General features: G+C 48.7%; 1 protein-coding gene across 6 annotated transcripts in view; it reads right to left on the bottom strand.

Annotated features, from left to right (window-relative positions):
* Nucleotides 1-15,979, bottom strand: part of ITGAE (integrin subunit alpha E) — a 74,295-nt gene that overhangs the window by 22,645 nt on the left and 35,671 nt on the right. For all 6 annotated transcript variants that reach the window (XM_041724845.1, XM_041724842.1, XM_041724843.1 and 3 more), the window contains 17 exons: nt 15,444-15,535; nt 14,096-14,163; nt 13,610-13,727; nt 13,270-13,410; nt 12,746-12,867; nt 11,959-12,110; nt 10,453-10,606; nt 9,730-9,880; nt 9,177-9,244; nt 8,118-8,253; nt 7,416-7,558; nt 6,924-7,064; nt 6,030-6,254; nt 4,866-4,996; nt 3,425-3,555; nt 2,500-2,666; nt 1,329-1,457 (listed from right to left, as the gene is read on the bottom strand). In XM_041724845.1, coding sequence (XP_041580779.1) covers nt 1,329-1,457; nt 2,500-2,666; nt 3,425-3,555; nt 4,866-4,996; nt 6,030-6,254; nt 6,924-7,064; nt 7,416-7,558; nt 8,118-8,253; nt 9,177-9,244; nt 9,730-9,880; nt 10,453-10,606; nt 11,959-12,110; nt 12,746-12,867; nt 13,270-13,410; nt 13,610-13,727; nt 14,096-14,163; nt 15,444-15,535 — 2,269 coding nt within the window. The remainder of the gene's footprint in view (nt 1-1,328; nt 1,458-2,499; nt 2,667-3,424; nt 3,556-4,865; nt 4,997-6,029; nt 6,255-6,923; nt 7,065-7,415; nt 7,559-8,117; nt 8,254-9,176; nt 9,245-9,729; nt 9,881-10,452; nt 10,607-11,958; nt 12,111-12,745; nt 12,868-13,269; nt 13,411-13,609; nt 13,728-14,095; nt 14,164-15,443; nt 15,536-15,979) is intronic.

Below are 15,979 nucleotides of genomic sequence, written 5' to 3'. Positions count from 1 at the left end.
GGATATTGGCCAAAATTGAGCCAAAGAATTATACACTTTCATTTATATAGAGCATTGTTGTAAAAATATTAGACAGTTGAGGGGCCCCTGGGTGGCTCAGTCAGTTAAGTGTCTGCCTATTGCTCAGGTCATGATCTCGGGGTTCTGGGGTCGAACCCAATAGTGATGCGGGGGGCGTCCCTGCTCACTGAGGAGTCTGCTTCTCCTTCTCCTTCTGCCACTGCCCTCCCTGACCTCACTTATGCCTGCTCATTCTCTCTCTCTCTCAGAAATAAATAAATAAATAAATTTTAAAAATTAGTCATGAGTGTCCTATGATTACCTGGAAATAATCACCCATGCTACCTGAAGCTTTTCTGTGCCAGTATAAGCTGCTTTTGGCTTCTTCTTTTTCTTTAACTTATTTTTCGAAGTAGGCCACTGGGTGATGTACACACAGTGTGGGGCTTGAACTCACAACCCTGAGATCAAGAGTCCCATGCTCTACTGAGTAAGCCAGCCAGGCACCCCTCTTCTTTTTCTTTTTTCTTGAACTCACAACCCTGAGATCAAGAGTCCCATGCTCTACCGAGTAGGCCAGCCAGGCACCCCTTTTTCTTTTTAGAGACTCAGTTCATTCCAGCTGACTGGAATTATTACTTTAAATGCTCATGTTGTCACTTTGATCTTGCTGACTTTTCTATATGCCATAAGACCCTCTAAATGAAGACTGACAGAATGCCATGGGGGCCAGGGCCTAGGTGGGAACCAAATTACCTAAGTGGGAACCAAATTACCTAAGATATCAAAGAATCAGAAAATCTGACTGTTTATTTTGACCTCTGATTTCCCTTAGTTATCCCTTAGAGAAGTTCCCTTAGAGAAGTTTCTTGTGACATTACCTACCTGTCAGGGTACAGGTTTCATAGGCTAGACATTCAGCCCGAAGGTCATAGTCAAGACCTGGGTAGACAGGTGTACTAAAGGGCATCCTGTCTACAGCACAGAGCAGGTTAGCTCCAGTCCAGGTCCCACACAGGACCCCCACCACACCATCATCAGAGACTCTTGCCAAGTCAAACAACAACATATTCCTATGCATCATTAAATATATAGCAAGCATGTTTTCCGTGAACATAAAGGAACTAACTTTGCATGTGGTTTGGAGACCAGTAAGACTCTGGGCAAATTAACACCATCTCAAGAACTCAGTTTCCCCATTTGAACACACGAGGCCCAAATACTGTCTGAGACACCACCCCCCCCCCAACTTTAACATTCTCTGAAGTTAGAGGAACAGGTGCTTTTTTGGGGTTGGCTCCCAGGAGATTCTCACTTAGTTGAGTCACCTGGAAGATGGTGAAGGGTTCAGTGTAGAAGTCCAGAATAGGGTGGGGATGGTCCCTCTGGCCCTCCAAGGTCTGGAGTTGGTAGCTGACGTTGACACTGATGTTGGAGAAGCGGTCATCCTCACAGAGCTACAGTTACCAAGTAATGCAAGGTTGGAGTAGCATGTTGGGGAGATGAGAAGGAAAATCCTTTTAATTTTGATGTAGTCATAGTAAGAAATAAACAATGAAAGTGGTGATTCAGAAGTCATAAGCCTTTTCCAAATAAGCCAACATGAAGGGAAACTTCAACCAAGCTGCTTTGGGAAAATCTCACTTGATCTGCTATGGCCTCAGGCCTGATAACTCCTGATGGTTTCTATCCCTTTGGAGGGCAAATGGAAGCCACAGAAGGGAAGAATCATGGTCACATTTATGTTTATAAAGATCTTTCTCAAAGCAGCCTGGATATATTAGAAAAGTAAAAAACTGAAGATGAGGAGATTGCATAGGGTGCCATTGGCCATTAAGTGAGCCTTTCAGCCATGGTAGGAGCTTTGAACATCTAAGGGTAAGTGAGCATGATTCCTGTGTGGAAAATGTAGCTTTTATTTAAGGAAGGCATAGACTTGCTAGAAACTCTTTCTTAATCCAATTAACACTCTGATAGACATAGGAACAAATGTGCAGGTAGAAGCATAACATATGAGTTTACTGGAATAAATTATTCTCCTAGGTCCTTCAAGGTCCTGTCAGGCTCTGAAACCTGACAAATACATTTCCTTTATGTCTCTAGGCACCTTTGTCAGGAATAAACCTTTGTAAATGATAACTTTAGTCTTTCTTTCCCTCATTCAATTTTTCTGATATTTATTTATTAAGGGCACTCAGCCCTACTGCTACTACCAGGTGAGGTGAGATGACATGAGGTAGAGGGATTTGTTACCAAGAAAAATGTCAGCCATTAGAGCATTTCCCTTTGTGTCTGGCTTCTAGGAAGCTCAGAGGCATAGTGTTCAATTTCAGCGGATTTCTTTACTGTGCAGTACTATGACAATTAACACCATCTCTCATACCACTATGTCATTTTTGATCTATTAGGATTATTTTAATTGTCTAATTTGTTTTGGGTATGTATCCTTCCTTGTATGCACACACTCTTCTGGACTCTCTTCTAAACTCCTTCACTTACCTCTCCCTCCGTGGGAATGAGCAGAAGGGGCTCACAAAGACAGGGCATGCTGTCATTCCACTCTCTAAGGTAGCTCTGACAAATTCTCTTGTCTGAATACTGCAGCCTTTTCCTCTGCTTCACCACGTCCACATCCACGGTGAAGTTCAGAAACATCTTTATGGAGCCTAGGAATGAAGACCAGACCTTCCTGATGAGGCTAGGGTGGGTAAGCCCTAGACAGAGGGCCCCTCACCTGCCTGCAGTTCCTTATGAATCCCTCCTGAGTGGTGTCCCCACCCAGCTCCTTGTGCTGGATTCCTGAGTCTCTTCATTTCAGAAGTATTTTTCTCATGGTCTTCTGGCACCCAGTTAGAGTTGCTCAGTGACCCAGCCCCAAACCCAAAGCAGCACATTCCCAGAGCTGTCAGTCTTCCCAAGGGAAGCAGGGCTCAGAGAAGAAGCTGCTATTGAAGGGAAAAAAAAAATGAGGAGGATGAATAATTCAGAAAATGGAGAGAGAAACCATAGAGTAAAACCTGAGATAGCAGAACTGGACGCACCTTACAAATTACCTCGGCCAACTCCCTTACTGTATAGAATAGATGAGATGGGAGATGGAGACATGGCTGCTTTTTTCTGTGTTCTTTCAGAAACTCAATCCAACAAACTTGATGAAGGGATCCAAATCCCCTCTTCCCAGCAGGGGTCAGATGAATCCCTTCGTAATATGGCTTTAACAGTAGGTCACCCTTTCCTGGGGTACTTCCCACTAAAGAGAACCTAATGTCAAAGGAACTAAGCTCTAATAAAGGGATTTCAAGCACCAGGACTTCATAACACTCCTTGTACCCCTCCCCCTGCAGTCCTCTTTCCCTGTCCCTATTGAAGCCAAAATGGAATGATCACAACACTGGAGGTGGTGGGGAGCTAAGCTGCCTATTACCTGACTCAGTAGCTGTGGTCCTAGAGCTGATTTCAAAACACAAACTTGCATTCACACTGCTGTTGAAGCCAATGGGTAGTGCCGTGGGAGTGAAAGTCATGGACACGTTCAGGTAAACCACAGGTCTTGAGCTAAACAAGACAGCAAAGAGAACTATGAGAAGTGACCGTAAGACAGACTTCAGTGCTCAGCTTATTCATTCATCCAATGAATATTTATTGAACATCTCCAATATACGAAATGCTGTTCTGCATCTTTGGGATATAGTAGGGAAAGAGACAAGTCGCTTCTCTAGTGGGAAAACAGACAAGAAGCATATAAGAAGAAATAGGAAAATATTATGTACAGATAATGCTATGATAACAATAGAGAATAAGGTAATAGAGATTAGGTGATCAGGATGGCCTCATTGATAACATTTGAGATCTGTTAACAAGAGCTAGGCTACGTGAAGATGAGGGGAACCCCACTCCAAATGGAAAAAGCACAGCTAGTGCAAAGGACGGGGTGGCAGCAATGAGCTTGGTTTGTTTGAAGAACACAAACGTCAGCATGACTGGAGCACAGTTAGTGAGACAGAGGGTAGTAATGGGAGATGGGGATGAAGGGATGGGCAGGGCCAGGTCACAGAGAGGGTAGGCCACTGTAAAGAATTTGGGTTCTTTACAGTGGGAGCCATTGAGGGGTTTTAAGCACAGAATAAAGGGATTCTTCTAGCAGCTGTGTGGAGAATGGGGCACAGGGAGTGGGAGGAGGGAAGAATGCCAAGCAGTGGTACAAGTGAGAGATGACAGCATCTTGTAGTGGGGGGTATTTTGGAGACAGAGCTGACAAAATCCTGTTAATGGGGGAGCAGAAGAAGAAATGAAGAACCAAGGATGACTCCTGGGATTCTGTCCTGAACAAATGGTGCTATTTACTGAGCTGGAAAGCCCGGGGAAGGGCAGGTTGGGAGAATGAGGAGTGAATGAGAATATGAGGTCCATTTTTAGACATGTTAACTTTGAGATGCCTGATAGCAACAGCCAAGTCTGGAGCTTAGTGGAGGGCACAGGGCAGATAAGTGCTCTGCCAGAGTATTACAGCCATGGGGTTCACTTAGTGATGGAGCACACTCTGAAATTCGTATCATCATCAAAAACCATACCAAATACTTTGCTAAGATTCTCTCAATCTTCATAACTCTCTAAGGTAGATGTTATTATTCCCATTTACAGATGACAAAATTGGGACTCAGAATACAATAACCTGCCCAAGGGCACATGGTTCATTGAGAGCTGAGTTTCCAACCTGGATGGGCAGATTCCAGAATGCATTGCTCTTAACAACCACATTTACTCCCTCCCATCAATTCCTGGTATCTTTCATAAGGGGTCATTGAAGTCAGGGCAACTAGGTGAGGCTGGGACTTAGGATTCTAGATAGCAGGGCAAACCCCTACCGGAGCACAGCTGCCCGGCCCAGAGCACCCACGGTGATGTCAACAAGGCCGTCACCAGTGAAATCTGAGCCACCAGCCACTGATGTGCCAAAGTAGTGGAGTCTTGAAGCCACCGCTGAGGCTTTGATCCGCTGTGGAGGGAGAAACACAAGGCATGGAGGAGGAAAAGGAGAGTCCTTTTGGGTTTTTTTTTTTTTTTTTCCTTTTGGGTTTTATTCAAATCTGATCATCAATATGATTGAGGGTTCCCACCCCAGGGAGCCCTCAACTGGGGAAAGAAAAGAGAAGGGTAAGCTTCCCCAAGGGAAGTAGCATTTGAATGGAGCTCTAAAGGGCAGGTGAGACTTGACATGGGGGCAGTGAGGAAAGCAGGGGTGGGGGGGATAGCAGGGCCATTGGAGGACACAGCTGGGGGCCACTACAGTGGGAACAACAGGGGATTGGGTACAAGGAGGCTTGGTGAGGGGCTGGGCAGTGAGATGGGCCTGTCTAATCAGACACAGGGTAGAAGATGGAGAGTAGAAGGAGCCATGCCAGCAGTGGTGGGAATGGAGAGAAACAGGAGCCAGGCCAGGGGCAGGATATGAGAGAGAATCATTAGGACAAGCGTGCTAATGAGTGGAAGGGGCCCAGAGGAGGAGCAGGTCTGGGAAAAGAGAATGCTTTGGGTTAGGTAACATGAGACTGAGATGCCTGGGGGCCCATCCAGTAAAGTGCTCAGGAGGCAGCTGGACACATAGGACTGAAGTTAGGAGAGAAACTGTGGTCTAAGGTGGATAAAAGTGGTCATAAAATACATAACATGAGAGGCTGGCAATAGAGTCCTGGAAGATGAGAGTTAAGGCATGGAGGGGTTGGGTTGGGGAAGGAGCCAGAGAAGGTCAGAAGGAGAGGAAGGAGAATCTAAGGCAGGTCCATGGTCCGGAATGCCAAAAAAGGGAAATACAGGTCAGAAGATGTTGCCACAACTTCTTACCCCGCTGGAAGTGTCTGGGGTGAGGCCCTGGCCTGTAACCTCCAAGTGACTTCTGTCCTGCACTGGGCATTCTTGACCCCTTGGGACCTGCCTGACACTTAGAACTGGAGCTGACTTGGGGCTCAGGCCATCACTTGTAGGAGAGGTCAGAATCCCAGGCAGAGGCTAAAGAGAGCCCTGCAGGTTACCTGAGAGGCACTGGTAGAAAGGCCATCCTGACGTCCATTGTAGATGTACACACTGCCAAAGCTGGTGTCGTCATCTGCCCCAAAACCCTCCATGGGGGCCCCAATGGCCACATCTGTGAGCTTATCCTGACTGATATCCCCCACTGTTGCCACAGCAAAGCCAAATCGGGCATTAGTGAATCCAGGGTGCCCATTCAGTGTGCATGCCAAGGAGAAGGAACCGTTCTGTAAAGCAAAGAGGCAGCTCAGTCCTCAAGAGAGGAGGCAGGGTATGTACCCATGCTACACCAGGAGGCATGCTCATTGGACTTGTTTCTGATTCTCTAGCAGGGAGGCTGAGGCTCAAATAAAAGAAAGGCAATAAAAATATTTATTCTTCAAATAAAAGAAAAGGTAACGGACCTCCCCAATGTTATATAGTGATTGCATGGTAAAGCTGGGATCTTCCTGCCTTGTAGTCAGGACCCAGAGCCCGCCCTCTCTGTTCCCACAGCTAGGGGTACTGGACTGGCAGCTGGGAGGCCTGGGTTCTAACCTTGGCTCTACCACATACTTGCTATGTAAACTTGAGCAAGTCTCAATATCATTGAGCCTCAGCTTCCTCATCTGTAAAATGGGAATGACACAGTTACTGTGAGAAACAAGTGGGATCATAGACAAACATGCTTTGTGAACTGTGCCGCTATCTGAGACGTTATCATCAACATGAAATGATGGGGTGGGGAAAGTGAGAAAGTGAGGTATGGGAGGAATGGTGATGATGCCCAACTTGACCACCATCCCATGTCTGTCCTTCCATGCAAGGCAGGGTCAGGGCCCTCCCCACCTCCAACAGCTCTGCACCAGGCTGAGCAGCCACAACCTCGGCAAGCTTGCAAAGATGAAGACTCCCACCTGCTCATTCAGATGGTACACATAGACTCTGCCTTCCTCTCCATGAACGTGGTAAAATGGAGCAGCCACCAGCAAGAAGTCTGTGGTCCCATCCATGTCAACGTCCACAGGGCACAGCTCAGAGCCAAAGTAGGATCCCATCTATGGCCCAGAAGGAACTCAGCTCACAAGGGTGCTGGGAGGCTTCCTCTGATACCCTTTAGCAAGGCTAGATCCTGCTCCGCTCTTCCTGGACCATTTAGGTCATTCCAGATCAATTTGTTCACCAGAGTAATAAAGAAGCCTGGATGAGCTTCTTCTATGGATGGAGCAGCCATATCCCCCACAATGGGGGAAGCCAGTTGACAATCAGACATACAGAGCACTACATTTTGCCTGAGTTCTGTCTAGGCTGAGCTGATGACACAGTGTACCTTGGAGCCTGTCCCATCCCCTCCAGGGCCTCCAGACTCTCCATCTATAATAATGAGGGTGTCCCTCTCCAGCAGGTACCTGCTCTCCTTCCAGCACTGGCACAAAGTTGGTCTCTCTGCCCTCCTTCTGGAGCTCAAACACGGCCCCCCGATGCTTGTACCGCGGTGCCCCAGCCACATAGGAGAGGCCACAGGTCTTGTGCAGCAGGGCCACTGCATAACCTGGGAGGGGGTGGTGGTGGTTGTGGCTGTGAGCTCCCATTGGGCCACACTCCTTTGACCCCCCACCCCCCACTTTCCCAGCCAGTCCTTCAACGTAGCCTGGGCAGGGGAGCAGATCTGGAGAAACTTTCTCATCCTTTTGATCAGAGTGCTCCCACTTACCCCCTATGGCTGGTTACATACATATGCCTCACTACACAGAAGTGATGTGCACACTCTCATATATACAGCTTCATTCAAAATGCACTTCTTCACACACATTTACCCCCCACGTTCATCACACACACTGTCTATGAGGACCAAGGAGAAGGGTGAAGTGTCACTCACTACCACTATTAATGGTGAGGCCCTGCCTCCTTAGGTAGCCGCCCAAGGCCACCCTGAGCTTCAGTACTGAGGAAGCCCTGTCCTCATCCAGAAGGTCCTAATTCTCAGCCTCAGGGTCCCTAACCAAGGCCTATCCCTCAGTCCTTGTGACCGACCAGAGCTTGCCCTAAGTAGGAAGCCTAATATAGCCTGATGCCCAGCCTCAGTGTCCCTCTTCAGGCCCTGCCCTCACCTAGATAGCTGTACTGCGCAGTCTTGGCATCCGCTGCAGTCTGGTTCAGGAAGCAACCCTGGTGGCTGTACATGTCGTAGAGCAGTGCGCCCCCTGACCAGTTAAAGGCCCCAACGGCACCGAGCAGCACCTGTCCCTACAGGGAATAAGGGTTGGAGGCCATCTGAGAGAGAGGGACTGGGGCCTCCAGTCCCCAGAGAGGGACTGGGCCCCCCCTGGGTGGGGGGGTTGGGAGGCAGAGGCGGAGAGGGGCTAGAAATGCAGGAGGAAGGTAAGATGGCAAATACTCAGTTCCTGCCTTGTACCCATGACCCTATCCGGACAACTGTCCGGGGGCACCTGGATGGCTCAGTGGTTGAGTGTCTGCCTTCAGCACAGGTCGTGATTCCAGGGTCCTGGGATCAAGTCCTGCATCAGGCTCCCCGCAGAGACTCTGCTTCTCCCTCTGCCTATGTCTCTGCCTCTCTGTGTTTCTCATGAATAAATAAATAAAATCTTTAAAATAAAAAAAAAAGGACAACTGTCCCTCCAGTGCCAGTCACCCCCAGGACAGAAATCTGACCTAGGTCCCAGATGGTGAGCATTAAAACAAAGTATGATTGAACAAGACAGAGCTCATCTCCTTCTGTACAGGTTGCTGGGCCCATGCCTGGCACACAAGGAGTAATTTGCTAATCATAATTCCTCCTTCATGCAAGGCTGGTGTTTGTACCATGCCTGTATCTTTTCCCTCTAGTGAGGAAAAATACAAAATTGGTAGGCAAGTGACCCAAGCCAAAGCCTGTGTTAGCAGGACATGTTAAAGGGGAACTGTTCAATCCTTGAGCACAGAACAAAATGACTCCTGTAATAAATATGGCCATTCCTTCATCTACCTCAAAGGTCCAGATTAGAGCAAGCAAGTACAAGTGTTTTCCTTTCTCCTAAAAGGGATCATCCAGAGGCATCATTATAGGAGGGCAGAGCCCTATAATGCAAGCCAGAGATCCCTGAGTCCCTGGTTGTCACCAGGGCCCCTCCCCTATGGCAAGCCTGCCTGGTGCTAAGCTGTCCACATACCTTATCCAGGATCTGGGCACTGAACCCGATCTGTGCCAGCTGGTAATGGAGGGCCTCTCCAACTGTGCCTAGAAGCCAAGAAGCCCAGTGAGACACTGCTGTAGGCTAAGACGAAGGGAGAAAATAAGTCAGGTAAGGGCCTGGTTTGACCTCACACTCAGAGTGAATGATATTCAGAATAATGGGACATACACCAGGCTGAGATGGAAACCTGGTTCTGCTTTAGTAGCTACTGGCAGAGTAAGCTTGGGCAGCTTACTCCCTCTTTCTGGGCCCCAGTTTCCTCTTCTGTGAGCTTCTGAGAGTAAGATCCATGCCCCAGTCATCCTTCTATCTCCAGCACCAGAAGGAACTTCTCATCACAGCTTCAGGGAATTCTGGGGAAGTAAGGGGGCTGAGAATACTGTTGCCTTTTTAGAGATGGAATAGCTGAGGCTCAGAGAAGTGGTGGGAGTTGCCCAGAGAGCCATATGGGGATAGGACAGGAGTGAGGCAGGAGTACAGAGCCTGGCCTCCTCCCAGATGCTGAAGGGACTGCCCCTGGAGCCCCCACCTTCCATCTGAATGATAGTTTGCTGCAATTTGCTCAGCAATCCATCCAATGCTGTGTAGTTGGTCACTTTGAAGGCATATCTGTCATCAGGGTCTGAGGCGATGAGCTTCAGTTCATGGTAGGTCTTATTTTTTTCAAATGCATTTCCCACCTGCAACAGGGGCCCTCGGTCAGTGGGTCAGGACCACGAAATCTGACTGGATCCCAGGCCCCAAGAGCTCTCAAGGCCCAGGGAGAGAGCTGAACCCCTCTGCTGGCCTTCAGGGCCCTTTACCATCTGCCTTCATTCCCTGCTCCCTGTTCTCCTGCACACACTCCTTCCTTCTCTCACTAGGCTCATTCTCACATGCTGTGTCTTTTGCCTGCAGAGCCCTTCCCACTTCCCCTGCACCCTAGGCCAGCTACCCCTATTTGTCCTCCAAGACTCAGCTCAGCACCATCTCCTCCAGGGTCCTTCCTTTGGGATTCCTGAGTGTCCACTGCTCTCCCTCCCCATCACTGCTGGGCAAGTGAGCTGTGACCACCATTGTGTAACAAGCCCTCTGTGTGAAGACCCAGAGGATGGGGGAAGTGCAGGACATAGGGACTGGGAGTAGTTGGTGGGTGTCTGTGAATAGAGCAAAGCTTAGGTAAGCTGTTTATAGAAGCCTCTATGAGGAACCCTGGCCCTTCCCAGCCCAGATGGCCCAAAGTCAGGAGGTGTCCCCCACACCTGCCTCTTACCCCAATGGCAAAGCGCTCAACACCTTGCATCTTTGGAGAACTGATGACAGTTGTGAGGTTGAGTGGGTCTCCAAATATGTCACCATCGGTGAGTACCACCATGACCTTGGATGCATTTTTTCTGGAGCCATGGCTTGGTGTAAAGATGTTGTCTCTAAGTAGGGAACAGTAAATGAAGAGGAGAACTTTGCCAAGGGGTTACTGAGCTCTGGGGAAATTTTATTCCCCAGAATATGATCTGTTTTATTCACTGATCTTCCTCCAAATGGGGAAGAAAACCCAAAGAGAGGTGGTGATGACCCCTTTGGCATATAGCAGGCTCGGGTGGAGGGGAGGCTGTGACACACCCTGCCCCTCACCTCCTCCTATAGAAAGGTTCTAGACAGCACTTCAGTTTACTCTTGTGAATAATGATATTAGTAACGTGGCTAATATTTACATACTACTTATATGCCAAGTACTGTTGTAAGCGTTGTACATATTTTAACCCATTTAATCCTCACAAAATCCTATAAGACAAATACTATTATTATTCTCATTTTATTTTATTTACTTATTATTTATTTTTTGAGAGAGAGAGAGAGGGAGGGAGGGAGGGAGAGAGAACATGTGTACTCAGGGGTAGAGGCAGAGGGAGAGAGAACTTGAAGCAGACTCCATGCTGAGAACAGAGCTTGACACAGGACTCAATCTCAGGACTACAAGTCAGTTGCTCAATCAACTGAGCCACTCACGTGCCCCTATTATTCTCATTTTAAAAGTGAGGCATCTGGGGCACCTGGGTGGTTCAATCAATTGTTTCTGCTCAGGTCATGATCTTAGGGTTGTGAGATCTAGCTCTACTTGGGCATGGAGCCTTCTTAAGATTCTCTTTTGTCCTCTCCCTCTGCCCCTCCTCCACACCCCTACCCCTGCTCCCATACATGAGCTCTTTCTCTCAAAGTAAAAAAAAAAAAAGAAAAAAGTGGGCAGCCCTGGTGGCTCAGTGGTTTAGCGCTGCCTTCAGCCCAGGGCCTGATCCTGGAGACCCTGGATCGAGTCCCACATCGGGCTCCCTGCATGGAGCCTGCTTCTCCCTCTGCCTGTGTCTCTGCCTGTGTCTCTCTCTGTTTCCCTTGTGAATAAATAATAAAATATTTTTTTAAAAAAAGTGAGGCAACTGAAGCACAGATAGGCAGGCAACTAACTCAAGGTCTCCCAAGTACAAATTGGAGCTGAGATTGAACCCAGGCAGCCTGGCCACAAAGCCCATACCTGTAAGCACTGTGTTCTACTGCTGCTCATAACAGGAATCTTTAGAAGAATTTTTGGAGGATGTCTTGGGATGTCATTCATCAGCCAGGGCCAGACTGAAAGACCTTGCATTCCCTTGCTAGAACCTCATCCTCTCTTCTTCATAGCTCTGTCTAGCCACTTCTCTGGGTATGATGCCTCAGAATCTCTGGTCAAGGCCATGAGCTGGCATGTAGTAGGTGCTCAGGTAATTCCCACTACCCTCATACTTACAGGACATGCTGCATAGCAGAAGCGGTCTTGGTGACATTCCCAACTTGAGTGATGTTCTGGACTTTTGCGAGGGAGGTCATCACATCCTGGCTGTCCCGAAGATCAAACTCAGTCTGGATCACTTCCCCGTATTGCACTAGGGCAAAGCTACACTGGAGGGGAAGAGCCGAGGTGGGGAGGAAGTTGGCAGAGTTGCCATGCCCAAAGCATCCCAACCCCTTAGATGGCTTCCCCTGGAAAGAGTGAAAGAATCTATTCATTTCTCCTTGCCTCCAGGCAGGAGGAGATGCTAAGGCAGAGGGAAATCTCTAAGCAACTAGGGATGGAGGAAGCTATGATCGTAATGTTTCCCAGTGAATTATAGAATTCTCCCTAAAACCATGTGTCTGTGTAGTCCCCCTCCCACCCATTTACTATGGGATTGGTGATGTGACTAGCTTTGGCCAATGGGACATTGGGAAATGTGATACAATCAGAACCTTGAAAAGTACATGCATGCACAAGGTCTTGCCCTCTTGGAACATTGCAGCCATGAAAAAGTTGGGCTGGCCTGCTAGAGGCACATGGCCCAGACAGGCCATCTTAGGTCATCCCATCAAGCAATAGGATGTCTGCTGCTACAAGAGTAACTCCGGGCAAGACCAACAGAAGAACCACCCAGCTAAGCCCAGCCCAAATAGCTGATCCACAGAACTGTGAGCAAATAATGGTTGTTGTTTTGATGTGGTTTATTCATAGCAATAGAGAATTGATAGACTGTGTGATTCTACCTCTTAGGGAAGCCCACCTCAAAGCACTTCTCATAGAAGTTCCTCATCATGTTGGAGATGAAGTCTTTGGCTCTCTGGAAGTCTGGAGGATCAATGCTTCCTGAGCCATCTAGGATGATGGCAATCTCAGTGCCTGGGCCTAGATAGAGAGCAGGTCAGGAGTGAACAGGAATTTGAGGTAGCAGCGAGGGCAGCATCTACTGCCTTGCAGGGCACACACCCCATTCAAGCCCTAAGAGCTCAGTTCAGGGAGGATGTTGGTAAAGTTCCCAAGAGTGAAGCTTTTGTCTCAGAGGCAAAGAGAGCCAGAGCCTGCTCAGACTCTGACTTGCTGAGTGAGTCACTCCCATTGCTCCTGCTCTTTAGGCCTCAGTTTACTCATCTATAACATGGAGGGGGGCAGAGCTGGGACTGGTTAGGTCTATAGAATCCAGCCACTATTCCCCATCTTTCAGACCTGGCACACCTCACTCCTGGAGGTCGCCAGCCTAAGAGTCACTCTGACAGTCTCTGGTAGCAACCCAGATCTGCCTCTTCTTACCAGCAGCCTCTTCCTCCTCCTCCTCCTCCACTTCCTCCTTTGTCTTCAGAGCCCGACGCCACCTGGCTGTCTTTTCTATGCTGCCTTTCTTGTTTCTGTAGCAGTCTCTGTCATCCACATGTGCATTGGGATCCAGATTTTCTTTAAAAGACACACGTGGAAGAACTCAAGAGTCAGGCCCCTTGTTCACCTCCCAGTAGACCCACACTTAGCTCTGCCCTGATTCCCTTCACAGGGGCCTAGGCTTGCCTTGCCCTCTCCAGGCCTCTGTGTCCCTCTACATCTCCCATGAGTCTTCTTAGAGACCCAAGGAGATCTTTTCAGGGTGTCCAACCCTTACCAAGGTTGGAGAAGTGGACTTGGGTGTGGTTTTGGAAGTTGTTGGATAGCAGGCTGCAGGTCCCTGTGAGTTCCGAAATGAGGCTGTGGGGCTGCGGGGCCAGCACTTGAATGCAGATCTAGGGGAGAGGGAGAGAAAGGGAGAGGAAAGCCTAGGTCACCTCCAGCACAGCCCCCTAAACAGAGCCACACCATCACTCCTATGCCAGAATCAAGGGCATCAACCAGGCAAAGGATGTAGGAATAGCAGGTGTAGGGTCATGCTGGGGTCAAAGTTTAAGGTTAAGCACCTGGGTCAGTATGCTGCATCACATGGAGTACCCAGGTCAGAGCCTTGGGCATCCCTGGGGCTGGTACAGGGGAGATAGCTGGGCTCTGCCCTGAGAATATGCCAGTCAGACTTGTATCAACACTGGTCAACTATCAACCACAGGTTAGTGCCATCCTCACTAGAACCCCTCCATTGCCCCACCTTATGCACACTCACCAAAACACTGCGGTGATTCTGAACAACTGTCACTCCCCGGTGCCTCCCCATTGGGATGGGGACAGTCTCTGAAACAGTTAAGGCCAGGTAAGAAGGGAGGGATGTTGGGGGGCAACCCTACAGCCAAGATCAGATGTCATAGGGCCACCTTGGTCAGGGCCCCATAAAGAACTGTTGGCCACTCAGAACAGCCTCTAGAAGCTAGCTGAAAGCTTGGGCCTTCAAGCACAGGCCTGGACATGCTCAGGGTAAAGTGCCTATTCCTCAGATTTATTCACTGACTCATTCCAACAAATGCCCTGTGATGTCTGCTCTTATGCCAGTTGGTGATAGGGATCTAGAAGTAACTGAGACATTTTCTTATAGGGGCTCCCAGTCTGGAGGGGCAGGAGGGTAGAGAAGCACTAGCTGGTGGGTGTGTGCAGCACCAGGGAGGTGTGCAAGATGCTAAAGGACTGGCTATATGGATTAATGAACTCTCCATTCTCAAAGTTCTGTCTCTGGAAAATCTTACTGGCCCCCAAGACCCCAGGGTGAAAGTGTAGCTTGCTCCTTTCCCTCTACACCATGGGTCTCAGGATATTCATTTTTGATCCACAGGGTCACCCAGTTTCCCTGCCAGCTTACATTCAATTTCTGAAGCAGAGACTGAGATTGTTCAACATTGTGTCTCTCACAGAGACAAGGATTCTATCACACACAGTCAAGGGTTAATTAGCAAATGCAGGCCTTGAGTTGGATTGGGTGGGATGGGTAGAGTTGGTTAATGAGTGAATGAGGTCCACTCATTTGTTCATTCATTCATTCATTCAAACAGCATTTATTGAGTGCCTCATATATGCCAGTTCTCATGCTAGATGCTAGGATGGCCATAGGCTGGAAGGAGTAGGGTTGAATTCTATTGGGGTGTGATGAGTTGGGACAGGGTAGGTTTTAGAATCAGATAGAGCTGGGTTTGCCAGCTGTAGTGCTGCCAATGCTAGATGCATGACCCTGGCTGTATTGGTAATCAAAGCACTTCTCTGAACTATAGCTTCCTCTTTTATAAAATGGGATGATTTTGAGGATTAAAAGTGAACAAAGTACTTACCAGAGTGCCAGGCACATGGTAAGCACCCAATAAATCTTAAGTATAATTTTTGTTAGGACTGGATATGGAAAGGTGGGCTGGGGATTAGGGTTGGGTTGGGATGGGATGGGACTGAGCATCAGGATAGAAGGCCTGCTGTGGATGGTGGTGGAATCTAGGGTGGAGGGACCAGACTAGGTTCAGATGGTTTGGGCCAGATAAGTGAGATTCCTTGGAAGGAGTTACTGGGAGCATTCCCTGGAGCTGAGGTAGACTTACCTACTGGTTTGCAATGTAACTTATCCTGGAGGAGGGAACAACGATGCAGGACACCTGCTTTCCCCTTGGTTTGAGGGCTGGTGACCAGGAGCCTGAGTTGGGAAGGTAGACAGCAAAGTTGAGCTGGCCAGTGATTCCCTTCTCCTTTCTGCCTGCTCAAGTCCCCAGGCTTACAGGCTCCCTATCTGGAAAACTAATGCAGGAGGTCTAGACCTGGGGTAGGCAGGCAGACTCTGGTTTTTTGTTTTTGTTTTTTTAAGATTTTATTTATTTGAGAGAGAGAGAGCATGAGCAGAGGGTGGGGAAGGGGCAGAGGGAAAGGGAGAAGCAGATTCCCTGCTGAGCAGGAAGGTCCATGCTTGGCTCATTGTGGGGCTGGAAGCGGGCTGGATGTGGGGCTCCGTCCCAGGACTCCGAGGTCATGACCTGAGCCAAAGGCAGATGCTTAACCGACTGAGCCACCCAGGCACCTCTGGCAGACTCTGTATTATGAGGAAGGCATTTGCTCAGCATTTACCTTTATACAGCTCCAGTTG

Source organism: Vulpes lagopus, chromosome 12 (genome assembly GCF_018345385.1).
Source record: "Vulpes lagopus strain Blue_001 chromosome 12, ASM1834538v1, whole genome shotgun sequence".
Lineage (NCBI taxonomy): Eukaryota > Metazoa > Chordata > Mammalia > Carnivora > Canidae > Vulpes > Vulpes lagopus.
This window is presented reverse-complemented; position numbering and strand designations above follow the sequence as displayed.